Here is a 21,918-nt window from a genome sequence, read left to right on the forward strand (position 1 = left end):
GAGAGGGAGAGGAGGAAGCAGGCTCCCTGCAGAGCAGAGAGCCTGATGCGGGACTCGATCCCAGGACCCTGAGATCATGACCTGAGCCGAAGGCAGCGGCTTAACCCACTGAGCCACCCAGGCACCCAGAATATTGTTTTCATTATACTCTAAGTTTGTGCTCCTAAGTCCTGAATGACTCTTATTTCTTTTTATAGAGTGAAGCAGGTGTTAAGGAATTCCATATAGTACAAGTATCAAGTAGTAGCAAACACTGGAAGTTACAGAAATCTGTAAATCTCTCTGAAAACAAAGGTAGGTTTGGGACTTTTTCCCTCTTCATAGTAAATTTTCATATCTTCATTGCTTCAGAGTATCAGAGTAGTACTATAATATCATATAAATTGTTGGTACCTTTTCAAAAAATAATTTAATAATTAACTTTTTTAAGCATTCAGTTGTGTTTTCAGTAGTTTGACTGTGAATCAAGTTACCTTTCTTAATCCATTCTTGTCCATCTTTTTATTTCCTTCCCCATCTTTCTGTTTGCATTTTCTTTATTCAGTTGGAAAATCAGTGCCTGAGTACATGATTACCTTTAAAATTTCAAACAGTACAGAAACATGTAGACTAGAATATGGAAGTTTCTTTTGGTTTCCTTTGCCATTGGTAGGCTGTTTTTCTGTGTATAATGATGATACCCCTATAGTGACTGACTTTTCCATGTATTTCCAGACCTATATAACATTTAAACAGAAGAATATGCATACTTGTGATAAATATATTGACAAATTGTTTTCCAGAATATTTCTTTAGGTTTATTATCCTGGCAGTAATTTGAGAATGCTAAGTGCTTGTTAAGAGTGGAGTGAAGGTGGCAGAATGATATTTGCTCTTTCTGGAGAATTATACAGTATATTTCAAAAAAATATGAAAATGTTTAAACTCATATTTAGTCTGTTGGTAATCCTTACTTTTGGAATTTATACAAAGAAATCAATTCAAAATACATGAAAATCCATACATTGAAAACAGAGCAGTGTATTGCAAGGTTATGTTTAATGCAGAGAAATTCAGTGTAGATTTAATGTGAATTAAATTATAACTCAGACTATTTTTTAGTCATTAAAATACATTAACATTTTCAGAGTGTTTGCAGTAGTGAGAAAATACATTGTAGGACAGTTTGTGCATATACTAATATTGATATAAACCATATATATGAAAAAATACTGAAAGGAAATCAAGAAATGGTAGAGTGGTGGGAATGTGGGCTCCCTGGTTCCCAGGTTCTGATCTTTTAAACTTTTCTCTTTATCTGTATTGTCATACAAACACACACACACGTGCGCACGCACGCGCGCATGCATGCACAAACGTGAATTTCAAGAAAATTGAATTTCTTCCTTTTTAAGAGCTGAATGAATTTGCTTTATGGAGATGAAAGGAGATGTTTTTCATTAAACTTTATTTGTAACTATGAATTATTTTTCAGTTTAACTAAGGAAGTTTCAATAATGAATTATGTTTTACCCTGTCTTAAGCAGCTGAGAAAGGTCTTAGAAATTTTTTCTTTTCTTTCTAGATGCCAAACTTGCTAGTAGAGAGAAGGGAAAATTTTGCTTCAAGGCAGTACGATGTAGGGAAAAAGAAGGTAAATGCATTTTATTTTCACACTTTTCTAAGGGTCATTTTATATTTCATGACGATATTGATTAGTTTGTTTTCCCCTGTTTTTTAGTTGCCACACAGTTCTCAGAAAAATATATCTTTGCAGATATCATCTTTGGAAATGAACAGGTATGCAAATAAGCACAATAGCATTTGATTTTAAAAGTCACAGTTTTAGAATCTCTCACTATTTTGGCAAAACTATTGCTTTTGTAATCCACAGAATCTTTTGTGGATGAACATGTCAGCTTTGTTCAGATTTACAACTTACCTTCGTGTTCTGAAACAGAGCGGAGATGCTATATGGATTATACCATTTTAATTAGTTATTTAAAACTAACTTCCTTTTGAGAATATCACAGGTAAAAAGTACAATCCTTGGGATTAAAAATGAAACCGGATTATACAAGGGAACCTATTTATTAGGGAAAGTGGTCAGAGTGGAATATAAAGATGATAATCATGTAGATTTTGGTGTTTCAAATGGTTCTGACATCCAAATAAAAAATTCTGAGGGATTTTAAATATGTTGTCTAGGACAGTGATAGTCCCACTTAATTATTTGTAAGAATCAAACCACTAGAGCAGTGGTTTTCAAACTTTTAGAGACTGTGCGTATGAGTCATCTGGGGTTCTTGTTAAAATGCAGATTCTAATTCAGTTGGCCTGGGGTGGGATCTGATGGTCTAAATTGTAGATGGTGGGGCACCTGGCTCATGCAGTCAGTGAAGCATGTGATTCTTGATCTTGGGGTCATGAATTTCAGCCCACATTGGGCACAGAGTTTACTTAAAAAATACGTATAATAAATTGTTAGAAGTTCCTAGGTAATGTTGAAGTTATCAGCCTGTAGACCCTATTTTTGATCTAGGAAATTTTGTAAAAATGAGGGCTTTGCCTCCCCAACTCTAAAACTGTGGTTCATTACATCTTGGGTGGTTTGGGAATGTGCATTTTCAGCCAACTCTGGAGATAATCGGAAGAGGTGATCTGGTGATCTGTTTTGAGAAACATTGGACCAAGGGTATAAAATTCCATGTAGTTGTGCCCTGTTACTGTTATTATTGCTACTGATTCAGTTACTGTTTCTTCTTTGTATTTTTTTCTTTGATAATCCTAGACATTCTTACACTTTTGTATTTCTCTTAACATTTGCCTTCATCTCACACATTCTTTGTGGCTGTCTTTTGACTACTTGAAGAAATAGTTATTTAGAAATATCTCAGAGTACCAAAAGCCCAGTAATTTCCAAATAAAGCCACATTGTGCCTCTTGAATGATTGAATTTAGATTTCATGATTTCAGTTGTTTGTTCTGTTCGTTTCTTTTTGAAACTTAAAATCGTTAGAGACAAATCAAGGCCCTTAAATTATATTAAGATTGTAATTTTTACTGTATTTGTTGTCAAGTAATTTTGTGTAGTATTGTTGAAGAAAGCAGAAACAAAGACATTTTCCCTATTGATGAATCTGGTTGAGTAAATAGAACTCACCAAGCACTATAGGTTAATGAGAAACCTATTGGAACAATTGTTTACCTGAAAATAGTTCACTCTTAAAGGCAAAAACTTACATATTATTATTTAATAATTAACTTGAAACTTAACCTTTATACAACATAGCCTATAATGCAGGGAATCATAAGTATAGAGATTTTACTATGAAAAAAATATTCCGTTAAAGGAAATTCCTGTAGTTCCAATTCCATTTAAAATTTTTTTAAAATTATTTTTTCATGTTTTCTCCCTTCAAGTATAAAAGCCATATTAAGATTAGCAATTACATTTGCATTCTGTTTTGTTAGATGTTGTCTAATATTCTAAGTATTTGAATGAGATATTTGTTATTTTAATAGTACAAAGAATATTACTTTTCAGCAATTTATTTTTTATTCATTTTCTTAGAACTATCCATTACCTTCCCTCGATACTTGGACTAATGTCATGGCAGTGTAGTTTAATTATTTTGAGATAGCAATTTTAAGACTCAGGGTAATTTGTACCAAATATTTTAGGTGTTTAACTGTCTCAGTGTGTTTCACAGCCTCCCGGTACTGACACATTGACAAGAAATGATTGAATAAGCCTTTTTTAGTTAATATAGAAATATAGAGAGAAGTTACATTTTGGCAGGGTATATTTAGTTGAAAACATTTATGTAGATAAGTGATTTTTCTCTTAACAGATAATAAGCTCAGCAAGTCCATGTGCAGACTTCTTTTATCGAAGTTTATCTTCTGAATTGAAGAAACCACAAGCCCAGCCATCTGTGCATGCAGAAAAACAGTCAGTAGAGGATGCTGTGAGATTAATTCAGAAGTGCAGTGAGGTGGATTTGAATATTGTCGTATTATGGAAGGTATGTGTTACCAAATTATTTCAGAAGCCTTGCTTTGTAGATACTTGAGCCTTAAGCTAAAGAACAAATGTAAGCTAATATTTATATTTGCGTAAGATTTTCAGTTTTAGTATTTATTTTATACCTTTTTTTTTTAAGTTCCATAATTACTTTTTTAAAAAATTTTTTATGGTGCTATGTTAGTCACCATACAGTAAGTACATCATTAGTTTTTGATGTAGTGTTCCAAGATTCATGGTTTACATAGAACACCCAGTGTGCTCCATGCAGTACATGCCCTCCTCAATACCCACCACCAGGCTCACCCATCCACCCACCCCCATAATGACTTTTTAAAACTTTTTTTTTTTAAGGTTTTATTTATTTATTTGAGAGAGAGAGAGTGCACGTGCACAAGCAGGAGGAAGGGCAGAGGGAGAGGGAGGGAGAAGCAGACTCCCCACTGATTGGGGAGCCTGATTTGGGGCTCGATCTCAGGACCTTGAGACCATGACCTGAGCCAAAGGCAGAAGCTTAACCTACTGAGCCACCCAGGTGCCACCCCCACCCTATAATGACTTTTTTACTTAGAAAAGAATTCATTCAAATTAGATAACTTCCTTTTTTGTTATTGTTACTTCTTAGTGGTACTGAAAATATTGTAGATATGATAAGCTCCATGACAACAGGTATCATTATTAAACTCCTTGTTATGGGCATTTTCAAACACCAAAAAAAGGAAAAATAGAGCTGTGAACATTCAGATACCCATTACTCGGGCTTCATGGTCACTAATATGTTGCTCTTCATTTTTCATCTATTCCATTAGCCCCTCTCCTTTGTTTTCTTTTATTTTTACCTTCCTTTATTTTTTGCTGTAGTATTTTTTTAAATAACATAATATTTTATCTGTAAGTGCTTCCATATTTACTTTTAGCAGATGAGGACTCTCTTATTTAACAATAACCCCAGAGTATTTTTATCTCACCCAACTAAATTAACAATAATTCTGAATTATTATCTGTTTGTTGGATTTGCTTTCAGTTTTTCCAGAGTATTTGAAAATATTTTAAGTTTTTAAAATCATATTAAGATCCACACATGGCAGACCAGATTGAGATGGTTTAGCCATTAGTCTTCCTTGAAGTCACTTACTATAATACAAAGGAGGCTTGTTTTTCACAGTGTACCCTTTTGTATTTTATGCATATATTATAAGAACTTGTAATTATATATAAATTATGTTACATGTAATGTGTAATTATGTATTACTTTTTAAAAGACAATTCTACAGTGAAATTAAGGGTCTTGTCCAAGGATGGTTACCTGAACAGTGTGGAAGGGTTTGATTTCCTGATGTCTGAAACAAGGACTCACATAGAGATACTCCCATAGTAGATGATTAATACACGTATTTTTAAATTGGTTCAGATATTCTATTATTTTTAATTATATCATACATTTTCTAATAAACATTTTTTTAAACCAAGCTGGTGTGAGTTTTTTTTTCTTTTTCTTTTTGTATGAGTTTCGATAAAACCACTTAAACAAATTGATACTTTCATTGATTTAGGTATTTATTATTAAAAAGGTATTTATTATTAAAATGTATTTATTATTAAAAATTATTAGGTATTTATTATTAAAAATTTTTTTTAGCTTGAAATTAAATGTTCTTAAAGCTTAGAAATTAAGAAGCTTCTATTTTCAGGCTCAGCGATACTGCTCCTTAATGTAAACGAACCCCTCATTAAATGTATACTAGATCTTTGGGATATGTGGCTGCACTCCCCAGATTTCTGCCATGTAACAATTTGTAATATTTCCGAGACAAGATTTTGAGTAATGTATCTGTACTCCACAGTTACTTTGGCTGGGGGGGAAAACAGCCCTGAATAGCAGCCTACTACTACAATTATTGCTGATTACATGAAGAAGAACGCTAAGATTATGTTGCTCCTTGGCCAGAAAATGAAAGTTTGAATAGAATAAAGAATAGGATATTAAATTGGTAGTGACTAGTATCTAAGATAGGGTTATCAAATCTCATTTGAGAAAGTGGTAGATTTTCTTTAGTGAGGTCTCTAGATAATACAAAAATGACACACTACATGAAAGGAAACTTAAAAAGTCATTTAAGTTGTGGAGTAGGAAACAGGAAGCATGGTAGTCTTTCAATAAAATGGGATGTAGAAGAAAAATGGAGAGGTCAGACAATATTTTTATGAAAAATAATTGGAAAAGGGGTACAGAACAATTCTTGACCAGTCTTAACAAAATATAAAGGTTTGTTTTAAAAAGTTAAGCAGAGAGGAGAAGGCATTAGAGAATTCGACAAGGCTTTGGGTGATTTTTGTTCAATCCCATGAGACCACTGGAAAAAACAGGATATGTCTCAGACCTTACCCTTAGTATTCATCCTCTCCACTAAAGGCCTACCCCAGCAGGTGTTTAACTCCAGCATTGCTGTGCTGTGTGTTAATGTGCACTGAGCAGGTCCCAGGCTGTCCTGTGTCTTCACGCAGCACTATTCCAAGTGTGGTCTGCGGGTGGCAAAACTAGCCATGATTAAATAAGTACACAAATTGAAAATATGAAATGAAAACTTTTAAAACTTCTATAGCATTTTGCCTGAGAGATTTTATGTCTGTTGAATCTGATAGTAAAAAAAATTGAGCTTGTCAAAAAGTTTTTAAGCCTTTGCATTTGCATAATGTGATGATAACAGTATATCAGAGCCATATACATATAACATTTTCTCTGGGACAGAAGCATTCAAGACAGTGATGAGTTATATGCTGGGCCCAGTGTTTTGATATAGATGAAATCAACCTTTTTTTTTTTTAATGTATGTACTTATGTTTAAGATATCCAAAGGTGTGACGTTTCCACTTAGAAGATTTATGATTGTACTCACTGATTTTGTTCTACTAGGTGATAAACCCTGAAGCATTTCAGAAGCAAGACTGAGAAAAAATGTTTTGCCTGTATTATTGGCAGTCCAGTAACGAAAAGGCTTGTGTTCTAGCACTGTTTTTTGGACTAGTTTAAGAGCTCTCTTAGAAAAAATTTAAAAAGATCGTAAGATGTATCCCTTACATATAGAGGCCAACTGTGTTACATTGAGGCAAAACAGATTTTGATAGATTCTTTATTGATTGAATATACAAAAGTAGAAATTCTGACACAGCCATGGTGTTGATAATTGTTAAGTAGCTGTAATATTTCTACCTTCTATCAGATATTGCATTCATTCCTTTTGAGGTTACTGCCAAGAAAGTTAACATTTTTGTGCTTTGTATGTTTAGGCTTATGTAGTGGAAGATAGTAAGCAGCTTATTTTGGAAGGTCAGCATCATGTTATTCTTCACACTATAGGAAAAGAAGCCTTTTCATGTCCTCAGAAACAGGTAATAAGAGTTTTCTTTGGGTCATCTTGTGAACTGTGGAGTTTTTTGTTTGGTTGGTTTTTGGGTTTTTGAGGGGTCTGGTTTGATTAGGCTTTTCTATTGAGATTTGAGTGGTGGGGTTGGTGGCAGAACACTAAGAAGGAGAATTGGGCATAAATTAAAATTTATTAGCATCTCGTAAGAGTATTAAGATGCACTTGTGATCTTGAGGTTTCTAATAAATATTCTATATTGAATCTAGAATTGATAGTTGCAAAAAGATAATTTGCTTGAGAAGAAGGGAAACATGCTGATACTACTGCAGAACTCCAGAGAGGGCAAAACATAAAATGTAAAGGGTGCCCTGAGGAGTGGTGCAGCAGCTGGTAATAGTGTTTCATACAGTGATTTCTGATTTCTCATGAGAAACTATCTCATTTTACCAAAAAGTTCTCATAGTATATATGAGCAAACTTTAAGCACATCCAGTAATTTGAACAGTGACCTCATATTGTATTTATGAGTTTTACATCTCAATTTCAAGCTTTCTCATTATTTTGAAAACTTTTATTTTGAAATAATTTTCAAACTTGCAGAAAGGCTGCAAGAGTAGTATAAAGGACTCTTCTACTTTTCACTACGTTCAACAGTGGTTAGCATTTTACCTTCTTGGCTTTATCATTTTTTCTCTATTTATGTACACACTGATTTTTCTTTTTCTTAATCATCCCCAAATAATTACTCTCAAGTAACTTGCAGACATCCTTCTTTACCCCTGTTTACTTCACTGAATATTCTGAAAAATAAGGATAATTCTTACATAATCACAGACATTATTATTAAATTCAGGAAGTTTGCACTCATATGTAGTCCATATTCAGATATCATATATATGCTTGACAATTTTTTTTTTCCTACCCATGATCCAGTCCAGGATCATGTATTAACATTTACTTTTATCTCTTTAGTCTCCTTTAATCTGGGACAGTTTCTGAGCCTTGATCTGTCATTTTGTCATTGACCGTTTTGAAGAGCATGGGCTATTTATTTTAATATTAGAATAATGACTTTTTGAGTTTTTCTTGTGTTTCCTCATGATTAGATTAAGATTATACATTTTTTGGCAGGAATACTACAGAATTGATGTTATGTCCTTGTCAGTGTATTATATCAAAAAGTGCCTGCTATTAATTTGTTTCGTTATCAGTGATGGATCATTTGATTAAGGTGGTATCCCCATATTTTTCTGCAGTATAGTTACTGTTTTTCCTTTCCTTTTCTAATAAGTAATTTGTGGGGAGATAATTTGGACCTTTGTAAATGTCTGATTTCCTATCAAACCTAGGTCCACTAGTTTTAGCATCCACTGGCAGTTCTTCAACTTGAATCAGTTTTTACTTAAGTGGTTACAAATGGTAATATTACATTAGTTTTAATGAAGATATCAAATTTAACCCCCAATCTATTTCTTAAATAAAAAATTATTTCTTCACCTTTGATTAATACAGAAGTCTCAAGTTTTAGTCGTATATGTATGTTACATAACTTCTGATAATTTGGAACATCTTAAACATTGGCAAAGTTAGCATTTAGAAAATGAAAAAGTGATTTCTATAAAATTTATTCTTGTTATATTGTCATTTTATATAACATGAATGGCATGTCATTTCTCTGTATTTCACCTTTGAAATATTTTTTATTCTCTTTATATGATTAACTGAGCTTGGGAGATAAAGCAGTTTCATAATACTGTGAATAATAAATTTGGAGCCCAAAGACTTTCAGATTGATGGCCAAATTACTTACATAACTTACTACTCACTTATAAGACAAAGATAATAGTTCTTTACTCCTTGCCTGTCTTGTGGTGGAACTGTCATAAGGTATGGATCAGATCCTTACTGTCAGATTACTGGACAAATATTTATCACTGGTTGTGAAAATACTTTTTGCTACTTTTAAGCTGGGAGAGGGGGAAACTTTTAAATATTCTCTCAGTAAATTAGCTCAGGTCTTTGATATTCTTCTGTGGCCATTGTTCATGTGTTTTTCACTGCTAAGTGGTATATGGAAATTTTATTTAGTATAGTTTAGAAGTCTCAAACAACAGCTTATTTTTTTATGTTTAGAATATTTTAAACAAGAATGCATTTTTAAACATTCTATTAAAGTGTAAGATAAATACAGAACAGTTGAATAACTCTGAATTTCACAAATCAAAGAACACTCCAGTATAACCAGAACCCAGATCAAGAAATAGAACATAACTAGTTCCCCAGAAGTTCTGCTTTTCTTCTTTTCTTTCTTCCAAAGTAAACGTTTACTTTTCTGTGACTTCTGAATCAAAAGCAAATTTAGTTCTTGCTTTTACAGCTGTATACATCAGAAATCAGCAAACTTTTTCTGTCAGTAGCCAGATGATAATATTTTAGGCTATGCTGGCCAGAAGGTCTTTGTTTTAATTACTCATCTCTGTTGTTGGAGTCCAAAAGCAACCACAGACAGTATATAAACAAATGGATATAAAACTTTCTTTATGAAAACAGGAAGCAGGCTGGATTTGGCCCATGGGCTATAGGTAGCCAATCCCTAGTGCAGGTCAAAAATCCCTAGAAGACTAGCAGGAAATTAAAAATCAAAATTTTCCTGGATGGTAAAGAAAAATGGAGAAAAAAAGCTTAAAAAAGATAATAATAGTAGAAAGGGGGTGATATTCTCTGTTTTCATTTAGGTGATAATGATACTGAAATCAGTATCATACTGATACTGATATCAGTATCAGTGTCAGGTGTGCCTGACACTGGCTATATTGAGACTTTTACATGCATGTTAACTTTCAGTTATTACAGATGAAGTACTATAATCTATAAAACACAGCAGTCTATTTTCAAAATGAAGTTTTAAGGCAATTTTAGTTCTTCAACAATTAAAGCAAGTACTATACAATTCAGTGTCCGTGGCTTAAGTACTAAGTAATAAGGAATTTTACCAAATGAGAATGACAACAGATTTTGAAATTACGAACCCCTTTTTCCCTTTTTACAAGTAAGGAACTTCAGTCTTAAAGTATTAAATACCTTATCCAAGATCACAGAGCTAATACATGAAGTTGCCAGAACTCAAATCTAACTCCACATAAGAAATAGGGAATGAATAAATGACTCTGATCCTAGATTCTTTATTCCAAGTTCTATCACAGATGATTCTGTTAGTGTAAATAAGAGCAGAAAAAGTATTGTTCATGCTTTCCTTTATCTCAACTGGTTTTAACTTCTTTTGTTTGTATATGTTATATTTTAACAAGACAGTGTTTTTATTGTCAAATATATTTTTTTCTTTTCTCAGGAGCCACCAGAAATGGAACTATTAAAATTTTTCAGGCCAGAAAACACTACAGTTCCTTTAAGACCATCAGTAGAGCAGCTTTCTAATCTCATTAAAACAAGTCTTCACTATCCAGAATCATTTAATCATCCATTTCATCAAAAAAGGTCTGAGGTTTATTTTAAAATTTTTCTGCAGTGCCCGTGTGCACACACATGTTCACACTTACTTATTTTAACAAGGGCATTAACCCCAGTATTGAAGAAGAAATTCAGAATAATACTGAGTCTGTGGAAATTGCTCTTAAATAATTTACCCTTTACTATGATTACTGTATGTTGCAGCTGTGGTTAAAGGTGGATATTGTCTTCGACACCTCAGTTGCTGAATGTTTCCTCTAGGTGAGCAGGTTTATCAGTAAGTCAAAACCAAGAAAAAGTATTTTATCATTTTGGTTTTGTTTTAGACACAAATTAAATGTAAGAAATGACTATAGACTTGTCAAACAGTTCAAATTTAGACAACATTACTAAGATTTATTAAGTGCTAAGTGCTAAACTTCTTGGAGAATCATGTTCAGTTGACCCTTGAACAATGTAGTTCAAACTTTGTAGGTCTACTTGTACATGATCTTTTTTGATAAATACAGTATTGTAAATGTATTTTCTCTTAAGGATTTTCTTAACGTTTTCCTTTCTCCAGCTCACTTTCTATCATAAAAATATATAATTCACATAACATAGCAAATATGTGTTAATCGACAGTTTATGTTATTGGTAAGGCTTTGAGTCAGGAGTAGGCTATTAGAAATTTCTGGATAGTCAGAAGGTGTACACAGATTTTTGACTGTGTGGAGGTCGGCATCCCTAACCCTTGAAGTGTTCTTCAAGGGGCGTCTGTATTTGCAATCTTGGTAAGTAGCTTGATTATGTAAACTTAAGGTTCTAAAAACAAGAAGTCCTAAGTCAGATGACACTTCAAAAAGCTGCTAGTTTGGAGGTATAAGAAAAGATGGAGAGATGTCTGTTAGAACAAGACTTTTAAGTGATAATTGAAGGTATGAATTTTGGATAAGGGTGGGGATGGTGTGGGATAGAACAGAAAGAGAAGAGTGACCTGCAGAACCATGACAACTGAGAGAAAAGCTGAAGAAAAAGGAATCCACAAAGAAGACTAGTTAAGAAGTACTTAGGAAGAAAAGACCAATGAAGAGAAAGTTCTCACTCAAAAGCTGAGTGAGAACAGTTCAAGGAAAGAAAAATGGTTTAACTGTTTAAAATGCTACAGAAATGTCAAGTAGTGAATGGATGAAAAAATGATTTACTGGATATGACAATGAAGAGGTTATTAGTGTTTTTTTAGAAAAATGTGACTATATAATGGGAATGGAATCAGGGTATAATAGATTGAGGAGAGATTGGGAGGTAAGTAAGTGTATTCTACTAGTATGGACCACCCAGGAAGCAGGGCTATGAACAGGGGTCTGGGAATAGCCACTCAATATTGTTTTCTTAATAGTAAGATATGGTTATGTTTATGGTCTTAAAGGAAATGATGGGATACAGGGAGAATAACAGAATCCTTAATAGATGGAAAGATATACCAAAGAATGATGGGATTAGCTCTGAAGGGGCTTCCATACTATTGAAACAAGGAGAGAAGAAATTAGGGAGAAAATTTTAACAGTTCACACATGATGGAGTGCTTCCATTTTAGGGAGTATTTCTAGGAGCAAGGTTAGCTACTCAAAGTAATGTAGGTGATAAGAGAATAAAGGAAAGAACATTTTTGAGAAGTGAAATTTAGGGTAACTTCTGAGAAGAGTGAGAAGAAGCTGGCTAAGGACACACAGATAGCTGGGCAAAATTAAGACCTTGACAGCATTAACATTGGACATATTTAAAAAGTAACTTAAATGGTGTTAACCACTTTTAAACCCTTTCTTTGTTAAGGTTAACACACAGATAAGTGTTCAAAAACAACATGTATGGCTATGGTGAGTTTTTTTTTCCCCACAAAGTTAACACCAAAATAACCACTTCTATTGAGAAAATAGAATATTGCTAGTGTCATAGAAGCCCCCTGTGTATTCCCTCCCAGTTACTATCCCATGTGCCCCCAATATTGGTAATCACTTTGTTTCTCTTTATAATTTTTCCAACCAAGTATAAAACTATATTTTGATTTGCTTAGGGCATTTTTGAACTTCTTATATAAATGGAATTATGGAGCATTTTCTTTTTATGTCTGGCTTCTTTCATTTAATGATATGTTAGTAATTGTCAACTATTGCATGAAGCAATAAAATTTTCATTGCCTTATGAATGTTTGAACATGCCGGAACAATTTATCTATTTATCTACTCTACTGTTGATGGACTTTTGGTTTATTTCCCTATTTGAGCTATTTTGGATTTGGCTGTGAATAATCTTGTGTATAATCTCCTGGTATATGTGTGCTTGCCTTTTTTTTTTTTTTTGGCGGGGGGCATACTTCTCTAGGAATTCTTCCAAAATAGTTTAACCAACTTGCACATCTCACTAGCAGTATATGGGAATTCCCTTTGCTCCGTACCTTTACCAACACTGTTGCCAGATTTGTAAAAATTTTAACCATTTTAAGTTACTTATAAAATCCTTTTTGTTCAGGTCTTAATGTTGCTCTAAAGTGCAGCCATCGTTGAGAAAAAAATTATTATTTTTTATCTCTGTTGAATTTGTCTTGACTTCATGAACTTTCATGAGCAGTTTTGATTCCCTGATGTTTCATTTTAACCCATTGTTCTACTTTGTACTTGTTCATTGGACCCATCCTGCTTCACGTACTTCCTAAATATCTTAGATTCCACAGTGCTTCTTTTTAACCTTAGCGGTTAAAACCCTGGCTGCGGGGCGCCTGGGTGGCTCAGTGGGTTAAGCCGCTGCCTTCGGCTCAGGTCATGATCTCAGGGTCCTGGGATCGAGTCCCGCATCGGGCTCTCTGCTCAGCAGGGAGCCTGCTTCCCTCTCTCTCCTGCCTGCCTCTCCGTCTATTTGTGATCTCTCTCTGTCAAATAAACAAATAAAATCTTAAAACAAACAAACAAACAAAAAAACCCTGGCTGCGCTTTAGAGGCAAGGGCATTTAGTAGTTTTCCACATGATTCTATTGGGGTTAAAAAGAATCATACAAGCTAGACAGTGCAGGGAAGTATGTGGAGCAGGACAGGTTTGATCATCACTTCACCTCCCATTCATCTTATATGCCTGTGAGGAAGGGGCATACCACCTAGATGATCAAGCTAAAGTAGAGTAATGGATTAAAAATAAAATATCAGAGTTAAATAATAACTCTATGGAAGTATGTGAAAACAAGACAGGTTAGAAAAGGATAAAAAGTGCAGTTTTTTCCAACCCGGGCTGCACATTAGAATTACCTGGGGAATTTCCAGGTAATTCTTCCAGCACAAGAAAATCCCAGTGCTCAATGCCAGCTCAGTCAAAATCTCTGGCAGTGGAACTCTGGCATCTTATTTTCTTAAAGTCCTCAGATGATAGCAGTGTGCATCTCCATATCAGTCATTGTTGCCACAGTAATGCTTCATAACAAACCTTTCCAGAATTCGATAGCCTGCAAGGCATTCTTACACTCATGGATCTGCGGGTCAACTACTATTTGGCTTGAAGCTCATCTTTAAGGTGTGGGTTGGTTGGGTTCATGTCTGTACTATATATATTTTGGGCTTAGTCCAAATGGGCAGCAGCTCCTTGGATATGTTCTTCTCCTGGCATTTCTTGAGTACAAATGTGAACCATATTGTGAGAGCACATTTAAGGCTTCTGTTTGCATCAAAGACATTAATAGTCCATTGGCCAGTTAGCTTCACCTTCACAATCAGCAAGGAGGATCCACAGTCCCCCAGTGGGAAGGGTGAGGGGAGTGAATAACTGCTAAACAGTAGTTATGCCACAGTAACTGAAGTTGAGAAACACTGAAATAGAGTGCCAAAGTGATTGGTCATCACTGTGACACTAAGAATAGAAGTATAATTGAGTGAGAGAGCTGGAGAGATGGGAGATAGTTGTTAGAGAGTGGAGTGACAGAGTATTATTTCAGAGGTAGCTATTTTAGGTGGCTAAAAAAATCACAGCATGGCCTTGGAAGGTAGATGGCTGAGTTTTGGATATACTAACTTGGAGAAGATGTTGAATGAGTGGTCTACTTAGATGATAAAGTTGTCCACATGATGACAAGACTTGGGATTAAAAAGAGGAAAGCAAATTCATGCTGAGGCTTTTAATAATTGAAGCCAAGAGCTGATACAGAAGAGAAGCCCAGAGCAGGGTTTCTCATCTAGGTGGTACACTCCTGCTTCACAGACGCATGAGATGAACGTGAAGTGAAGCAGTGTTTCCCTCAAATACTTCAAAATATGCATCCTCTCCTCTTCCCCCAAAGAATCTGCTGTGCTGAGTTACTGTTGCTGGTTTTAGTATGTCAGTATGAGGACATAAAAAATGAAAAACCGTGGAGAAGTTTGTGACCAAAAAATGGGTGTTTTGACAGAAGAGATAGGAGGAAGAAATCATGAGGAAGTGGCACTGAGAACTACGTTAATGATATGTTCTGACCAGAGATGTGGGGATGGTGGAAGAACAGCATCTGTTGTCGAGGGCTATAGAGGAAGCTGTGCACTCAGCCAAATTTCAGTTAAAGCAAGATAAAGAAGCATAAAAAGAAGACATTGAGGACCTGGAGGAGTATGCTTCATGTAATATAGACCTGTGGGATGGAATGGGACAGTAGGAGGTTTGATTACAGCAGTAGTATACAGACTGGACAGGAATAAGAATATGAGGAAGACAGTGTGACCAGAGATGATAAAGATGTGAACCATACTGGGTTTAGCTGCCATAGCTTTCAAAGTAAGAAGTCGTGTTAGATGTTGTTTGTGGAGTTTTTGAACACGTGCTCCGCATTATTCTCAGCACTTAGCATGTTTGATCTTACCTAATCACCATAACGAGCCCAAGAAGTAGGTGCAGTTATTGTTCCTAGTTTACACTCAAAAAAACTGAGATACAGAATTGTTGAGCTAATAACTAATAATTACTAATAATAACTAATAATAATAACTAATAACTGTAGTCTAACTGTAGAACCCATGGCTTTAGTAATGCTAAATCTGGTGGGGCGGGGATAGTTGTCAGCAGTTTGGTTTCTGGGTACTGTGTGTGGCTCATCAGATTAGTGCTTTTGAAAGTCTGTCGAATAAAGTGATTTTCCACACCCCAGACCTGCAGAACCAAAACTGGGAGGGGGGCCCGTAGTCTTTTTTGTCTTTTTTTTTCTTTCTTTAACACGCCCACCATCTGATTCTGGTCCATGTTCAGGTGGGAAGCACAGGTCAGATACGAGACACAGTCCATGTGAAGAATGGCTTACATCAGGGTGCTAATCCAGAGGCTGTTGTAGTAAACAACAGCCTTGAATTTGTAAGGAAAAGAAAATCAGGTGAAGTAACTAGCTTTCAGAGTTGTATGGGAGAAAGAATTGATAGGAATTTGTGAAGAATAAAAGAAAATTGGAAGTGGAGATAAGTGAGGCAGTAGCTCCCATTCCCAGTTAAGAAGTACCTACTCTGATCCCTAAGGTTTGCTGGGATAGATTAGGGGTGCTATCCACTGAAACAGTGAGTGGAGGAAGAGAAGGAATTAAGATAATGACTTTGGTTTGGGGCTAGGAAATATCTAGATGTTCACATTTCTAGAGACATTTAGATAAGGCATAGAGAATTTGACATTTGAGGATCAAATGGGAACAGAATACCAGAAGTTCCTAAGGTTTTGCTTTGTGTTATAAATTAAGCAATTGGATTTAACTTAAGGAGGTACTTCAGACTGGAAACTACTCAGTCGTCTTTATTGCCCTCCTTTCCTTGTAAAAAGTTTGTGGGGGAGGTAAGGGCACAGCACCAGCACAACTGAAGGATATGCCTTTTTTGAAATTATCTGAGCTTTTTGATTGAGGGAAATCTGTTATTTGCAGTATTGTTTTGGAAAATATTTCTCAAAAGAGGTTATAAAATTTCTGAAAGCATTAAATACACTCAGAATTTTAAAGTTATTTTGCATGAACTTATAAGGTTGCTATATTTCATTTTTTTACTATATTCTTTATAAAGTATTAATAATAGGGTATAACCAGGCCTCATTTATGCCTAGGTTATATGTTCATTTATTATGCTCTTGATTTGAAATTTATACCAGTCTGCTTATATGTCCTCTTCTGCCACTGTCTCTTCTATGCTTAATAAGGCTTTAGTAGTTCATTAATTATAAAGCAATGTCAGAAACTGGATTACCTATAAATGTGTCCACTTAAAAAGGATTTCCTCATAATTGGTTGTATAGAAATAATTTTCACATTCTCCAAAACATGGTGGCCTTTATTTAGATTTGGTAGAAAAGCAAATGTCAGTCAAGGCCAAGTTCTCAAGATAAAGTAATTTTCAAGAAACCTAACACAGGATTAGTTGTTGGTATTTTCATGATTTATTTTTTTCTTCATTGCTCTTTCCTAGTTGAGATTATTTATAAACTTTTGTCTTTCATTTTGAGAAGTAACCACTGAGAAACACTTTGGTTATTTTTTAAGAGTTGCTCTAATAAATGGAAACAAAATGGTTTTGTGGATTTATATATTCTGATACTTAGCATTCAGGTATTTTAGGAACATGTTTTCCTTCTTATTTACACAAATAATGTGTCTTGATTGATTTTGGAACTCAGTTTTTTGCCTTACTTGAATCTAAATGTTTTTAAGGAGCTTTTTAGATATTTGTGTTATTTCCAAGAAAGTTTATTTAAAAAAGAAAATGCACAGCTTAATGTATCTATTTTCCTTCCACAGCCTTTGTTTAGTACCAGTCACCCTTTTACTGTCCAACTGTTCTAAGGCTGATGTTGATGTAATAGTTGATCTTCGGCATAAAACAACAAGGTAATGATTAGTACATTTAGTACAATTTAGTACATCATTATGCACATAATGATCTAACATGGATAGAAAAAGTTTACTCAGTTGTGCCCTGGATTTGTGTTTGCCATAACACAAATGTTACAGAGGAGTTACAAAGGATTGTCTCAGCATTACAATAGTGACAGGAATACAGGCAATTTCCAAAAGAAGCAAGTTGTTTTATCAGAGACAAAAATTTTTATGAAAGCTGTTGGTGATAAAGAACTCTAAAATTGAAAATCGGCAAGTTCGCAATGGAAGATTTTTTAAGAAGTTTCTTTTTGGAATTATAAACTAATACTTAACAAAAAAAAATACGGGGTCCATATTCCCATATCTGATATCTCAAGGCCTAGATTTTTTTGGAATTCAAAAATTTATGGATTTTTAGAAAAATAATGTGAAATGTATACAGACTATTATTGTATAAAACCCCAAATAGGATCTGGGGCAGCTCTCCGGAATCCAGACATGTTCTGTGTATGATTGATTATGTGTGTCAAAAACTAACTAATGTCTTTTTGGTAGATACTGGGTTGCTTTCCATTTTTCAGCATTATAAACAGTTTCAGTATTATTAGCATTCCCATATACAAACTATTTTTAGTTATGAATAACCAGTTGGTTAAAAGATGAGGTTTGAAATCAAATTCCATCATTTACCATCTGCTGTTGTGAGCATTAACTGAGATAACATTTGTGGCTGGAACATGTTGGCTATTATAGCAACAGTAATACTACCTGTTGCTATTATTGTCATTATTAATAAAGAGTTGGCTTCATGAAATAGTTTCTAGAAGTAGAGTCTCTAGATGAAAGGATTGTGTTACTGGGACTTTGGGAAAAATTTTATAAAGAAACCCCTCCAACTTACCATTTTTTTTCCCCACATAGTCCAGAAGCATTGGAAATCCATGGATCATTTACATGGCTTGGACAAACACAATACAAACTTCAGCTTAAAAGCCAGGAGATTCACAGTTTGCAGCTGAAAGCATGCTTTGTGCATACAGGTGTTTATAACCTTGGAACGCCTAGGGTATTTGCCAAGTTATCGGACCAAGTTACAGTGTTTGAAACAAGTCAGCAAAACTCCATGCCTGCCCTGATCATCATTAATAATGTGTGACAGCTTGCACATTTGTACTGAAATCCACAAGAATCAGTTTGATCTTACTGAATGGGTTTTAACAGCAGTATTTGAAATACCTAACTTGTTATGGAGGTTGGTTTCGGATCGCTGCAAAATACTTTCGGCTTGTCAATGTGTTGATGATGCAAAGCACGTTGGACTGAGAATCTTACTTACATTCTTTTTTTATATTTCTTTGAACCCTGGTAATAATTTACATGCTCATAATACAGAGTTTCAACATTTCCACGCACCTTATTAAGCCCTGTCTTAAAAATCAGTGTCTAAGTCTGCTGTTACAACTTACTGATGGTATATGAATATTACCAGATGATTCCGAGGAAGGAAAGGCCTTGTTGGCAATACTCCTGTTAAGCCATTAGTCTGTAAATTCCAGCTTTACTGTGAAGTTCTATAGAGTGTTGAATACAAGTTTTCCTGTCTTGCTTCACACAATTCTCTAAAATCAGTTTTGACCTTTGGTTATAGAGTCTTCATACTTCAGTATCTGGTGGTTCCTATGGCTTATACATAACTTTGTAAAAAGAAAAAAAAATTTTCTGATGCTTTGAATATAGTTTTGAAAGGAGTTTGACTTTTTTTTTCCTTCATTCATCTCAGCATAGGGTGCACTATTTCACAATATGAAAATTTTTTGTCATTTAAATTATCATATTCTTTATTATGTAACTTTAACAATTGAGTTGATCTGTTTAAAATATAAATCTACTCAAGTTAATTAAAAATAAGCTTTTCAGAAATGTATTATATTTATAACAAATGTAAATAGAATAAAGACATGCTATTCACTGTATAGATTTATTAGAATTATTTAATTCAAAGGACTTAACATAGTCTTTATTTAAAATGAATGCCAACCATATTAATTTATAGCAGGCCAAGCCAATTTCCTGAGAAAACTTTGTTTCCAAACATGAAGTACAGTTTTTGTTCCTACAGTCCTCAGTGGCTATGTTTTACACAAGCAAATGAATTTTGTCTTCAGATGTGCCATGTCTGATGCCCCGTTACAAATTTGGATAATTGTTTTATATCCTGGGAAAAAGGAAGATCATGCTTACTGAACTGTTGAAAATAACCACATGGCAGACTGTGCTGCTGCGTATGGTAGACCAGGTGATTTAGCTTCCAGCCGAAGAAAAGTAAAGGGTCTAAATAAGAGAGAAGAAAACAGCTTACTAAAAACAAAATGTTAACAATATAGTCCGTTATTAGTGGACCAGAATCTAGGAGAAGAAAGTCTAGAGAGAAGAGATCACCATTTGGGGCTACTTTGCCTTGGGAGTGTTTAATCTACTTAGGAAGAAGCAGCTGAGAGGCAGAGCCTTACATTTGATGCGCTCTGAAACAAGAAATACGGGTCAGGAGAAATTCGGTACGCTGAAGCAAGAGGACAAAAGTTTGGAAAAATAGTCACAAGAAGATAAAGGACCTACTGGTTTCAGTGAAAAAGTTTTATGTTTATTTGGAATCCCAGAAAGAAGAGAGAGAGGGTAGGGGCAGAGGTGTTGTTTGAAGGGGATTTCTGAGGATTTTCCAAGACATCAAGTTACAGATTCGCATAGTAAATCCCAACAACATAAATATAAAGAAACTGTATCAGAGGCCACATAGTGAAACTCTTGGGAATTTTAAAAAGGGATATAGTCTTGAATACAGAAGACAAGTGGTAGCAGAACTGATAGCAGACTTCTTGTCAAAAATCATGGAAACCAGAAAATGGGGTTTGGGGGTGGTATCTTTAAAGCGTTGAAAGAAACGAGCTGCTAGACCAGAATTCTAAACTCAGGAAATACACCTTTTAAGAATGAAATGAAACAAAGATATTTTCAGACAAAACCAGAGAGTTTATTTTCCAGGTGGCTCTAGGATCATGGTGTTTACCAAAATCTTAATCATTCCATTCATCTGCAATTAAATATACAAATCACCAAGCGCAAGTAAAGCTACACCTAACTCATACTACGGGCATAACTAGACAGAATACTACTAACTTCAAATTATCTGTAAATAGAGAGTTTAGCACTGAATGCCAACAAGCTGTCTCAAGCATGTACTTACAAGCCGTTGTAGAGAGAGGAGGTGGGGAAGACAGGAATCCAGAAGGAATTGTGGAGAGACAAGAGAACTCAGGGTTTAAGGGCTGTCTGAAGTCACTCTGAAACAAGCAAGTCTCTCCCCTTATTGTAAAAGTACTCAACAAGTGATCTGACAGAGCTCTAAAGACAGGCTTTGTAGTGGGGTTTTGTGGAGCAACAAGGGACAGGGTCCATTCATCAGGCAGTTAAGGAAATGCCTCCTAATAGGAGTAATCTTACAAATTGGCTACTTAGAAGAGCATTGAGTATTTTCAATCATGTGGTGTCTTGAAAGAACTTTCAATCTCAACTGAGATTTTTCCATTTAAGATTCATACCCCTAAGCCTGATTTCCAGAAGCCTCCATTAAAATGCAAATACCTGTAAATATCCTGATAACCTACTGTAATGCAACCTACTAAATAACCTACTAAAATGCAAATACCTGTTAATACCATGATAACCTACTGTAATCAGTAACCTACTATAATCAGTAATACTTCACAAGTATAAGCACCTTGTGAGAGCAAGGCTTTACTTGGAATGGGACCCAAACACTTTGCTTAGAGGGGAGGTGAGGGATGCTCGCAAGAGGAGCAGAAATGGGGTCAAGGGGCTGAATGGGCCAAAGAAAAACTTAGCCTGTTACAGACTTTTGCTTAGGGTCAACCCTGTTTGGTAATATTCCATTACTCCTTCCCAGGATTATTTGGCTTCAAGAAAAGAGTTTGCATGTCATGTTCCCCTTTCTCCCCCATGTTTCTCCTTTGATTTGTAAGCTGTGCTAGAAGTCTGCTTTCTTAACTTCAACATTTCTTCCCTTCCTTAGTGATTGAATTAATTATTCTGTACTTGGTGGCAGAAAGGGACACATCTGAGAATTAGATGTTTTTGTGAAAGGCAAAAAAATGAAATGTTCTGTTTTGCATTTAAACAGAATGTCCTGCTTCAGTAAACATTCCAGGAGGATTATCCTTTGAAGACTATTA

General features: G+C 34.8%; 1 protein-coding gene across 3 annotated transcripts in view; it reads left to right on the forward strand.

Annotated features, from left to right (window-relative positions):
- TRAPPC8 (trafficking protein particle complex subunit 8) overlaps window positions 1-19,644 on the forward strand; it is a 76,253-nt gene extending 56,609 nt beyond the window's left edge. For all 3 annotated transcript variants that reach the window (XM_044243215.1, XM_044243216.1, XM_044243217.1), the window contains exons 22-29: window positions 198-294; window positions 1,565-1,633; window positions 1,721-1,779; window positions 3,834-4,007; window positions 7,295-7,396; window positions 10,721-10,866; window positions 17,591-17,680; window positions 18,593-19,644. In XM_044243215.1, the coding sequence (XP_044099150.1) occupies window positions 198-294; window positions 1,565-1,633; window positions 1,721-1,779; window positions 3,834-4,007; window positions 7,295-7,396; window positions 10,721-10,866; window positions 17,591-17,680; window positions 18,593-18,827 (972 nt within the window). In that variant the 3' untranslated portion in view covers window positions 18,828-19,644. The remainder of the gene's footprint in view (window positions 1-197; window positions 295-1,564; window positions 1,634-1,720; window positions 1,780-3,833; window positions 4,008-7,294; window positions 7,397-10,720; window positions 10,867-17,590; window positions 17,681-18,592) is intronic.
- Window positions 19,645-21,918: the final 2,274 nt, after the last annotated feature.

Source organism: Neovison vison, chromosome 3, assembly GCF_020171115.1.
Source record: "Neovison vison isolate M4711 chromosome 3, ASM_NN_V1, whole genome shotgun sequence".
NCBI classification, from domain to species: domain Eukaryota; kingdom Metazoa; phylum Chordata; class Mammalia; order Carnivora; family Mustelidae; genus Neogale; species Neogale vison.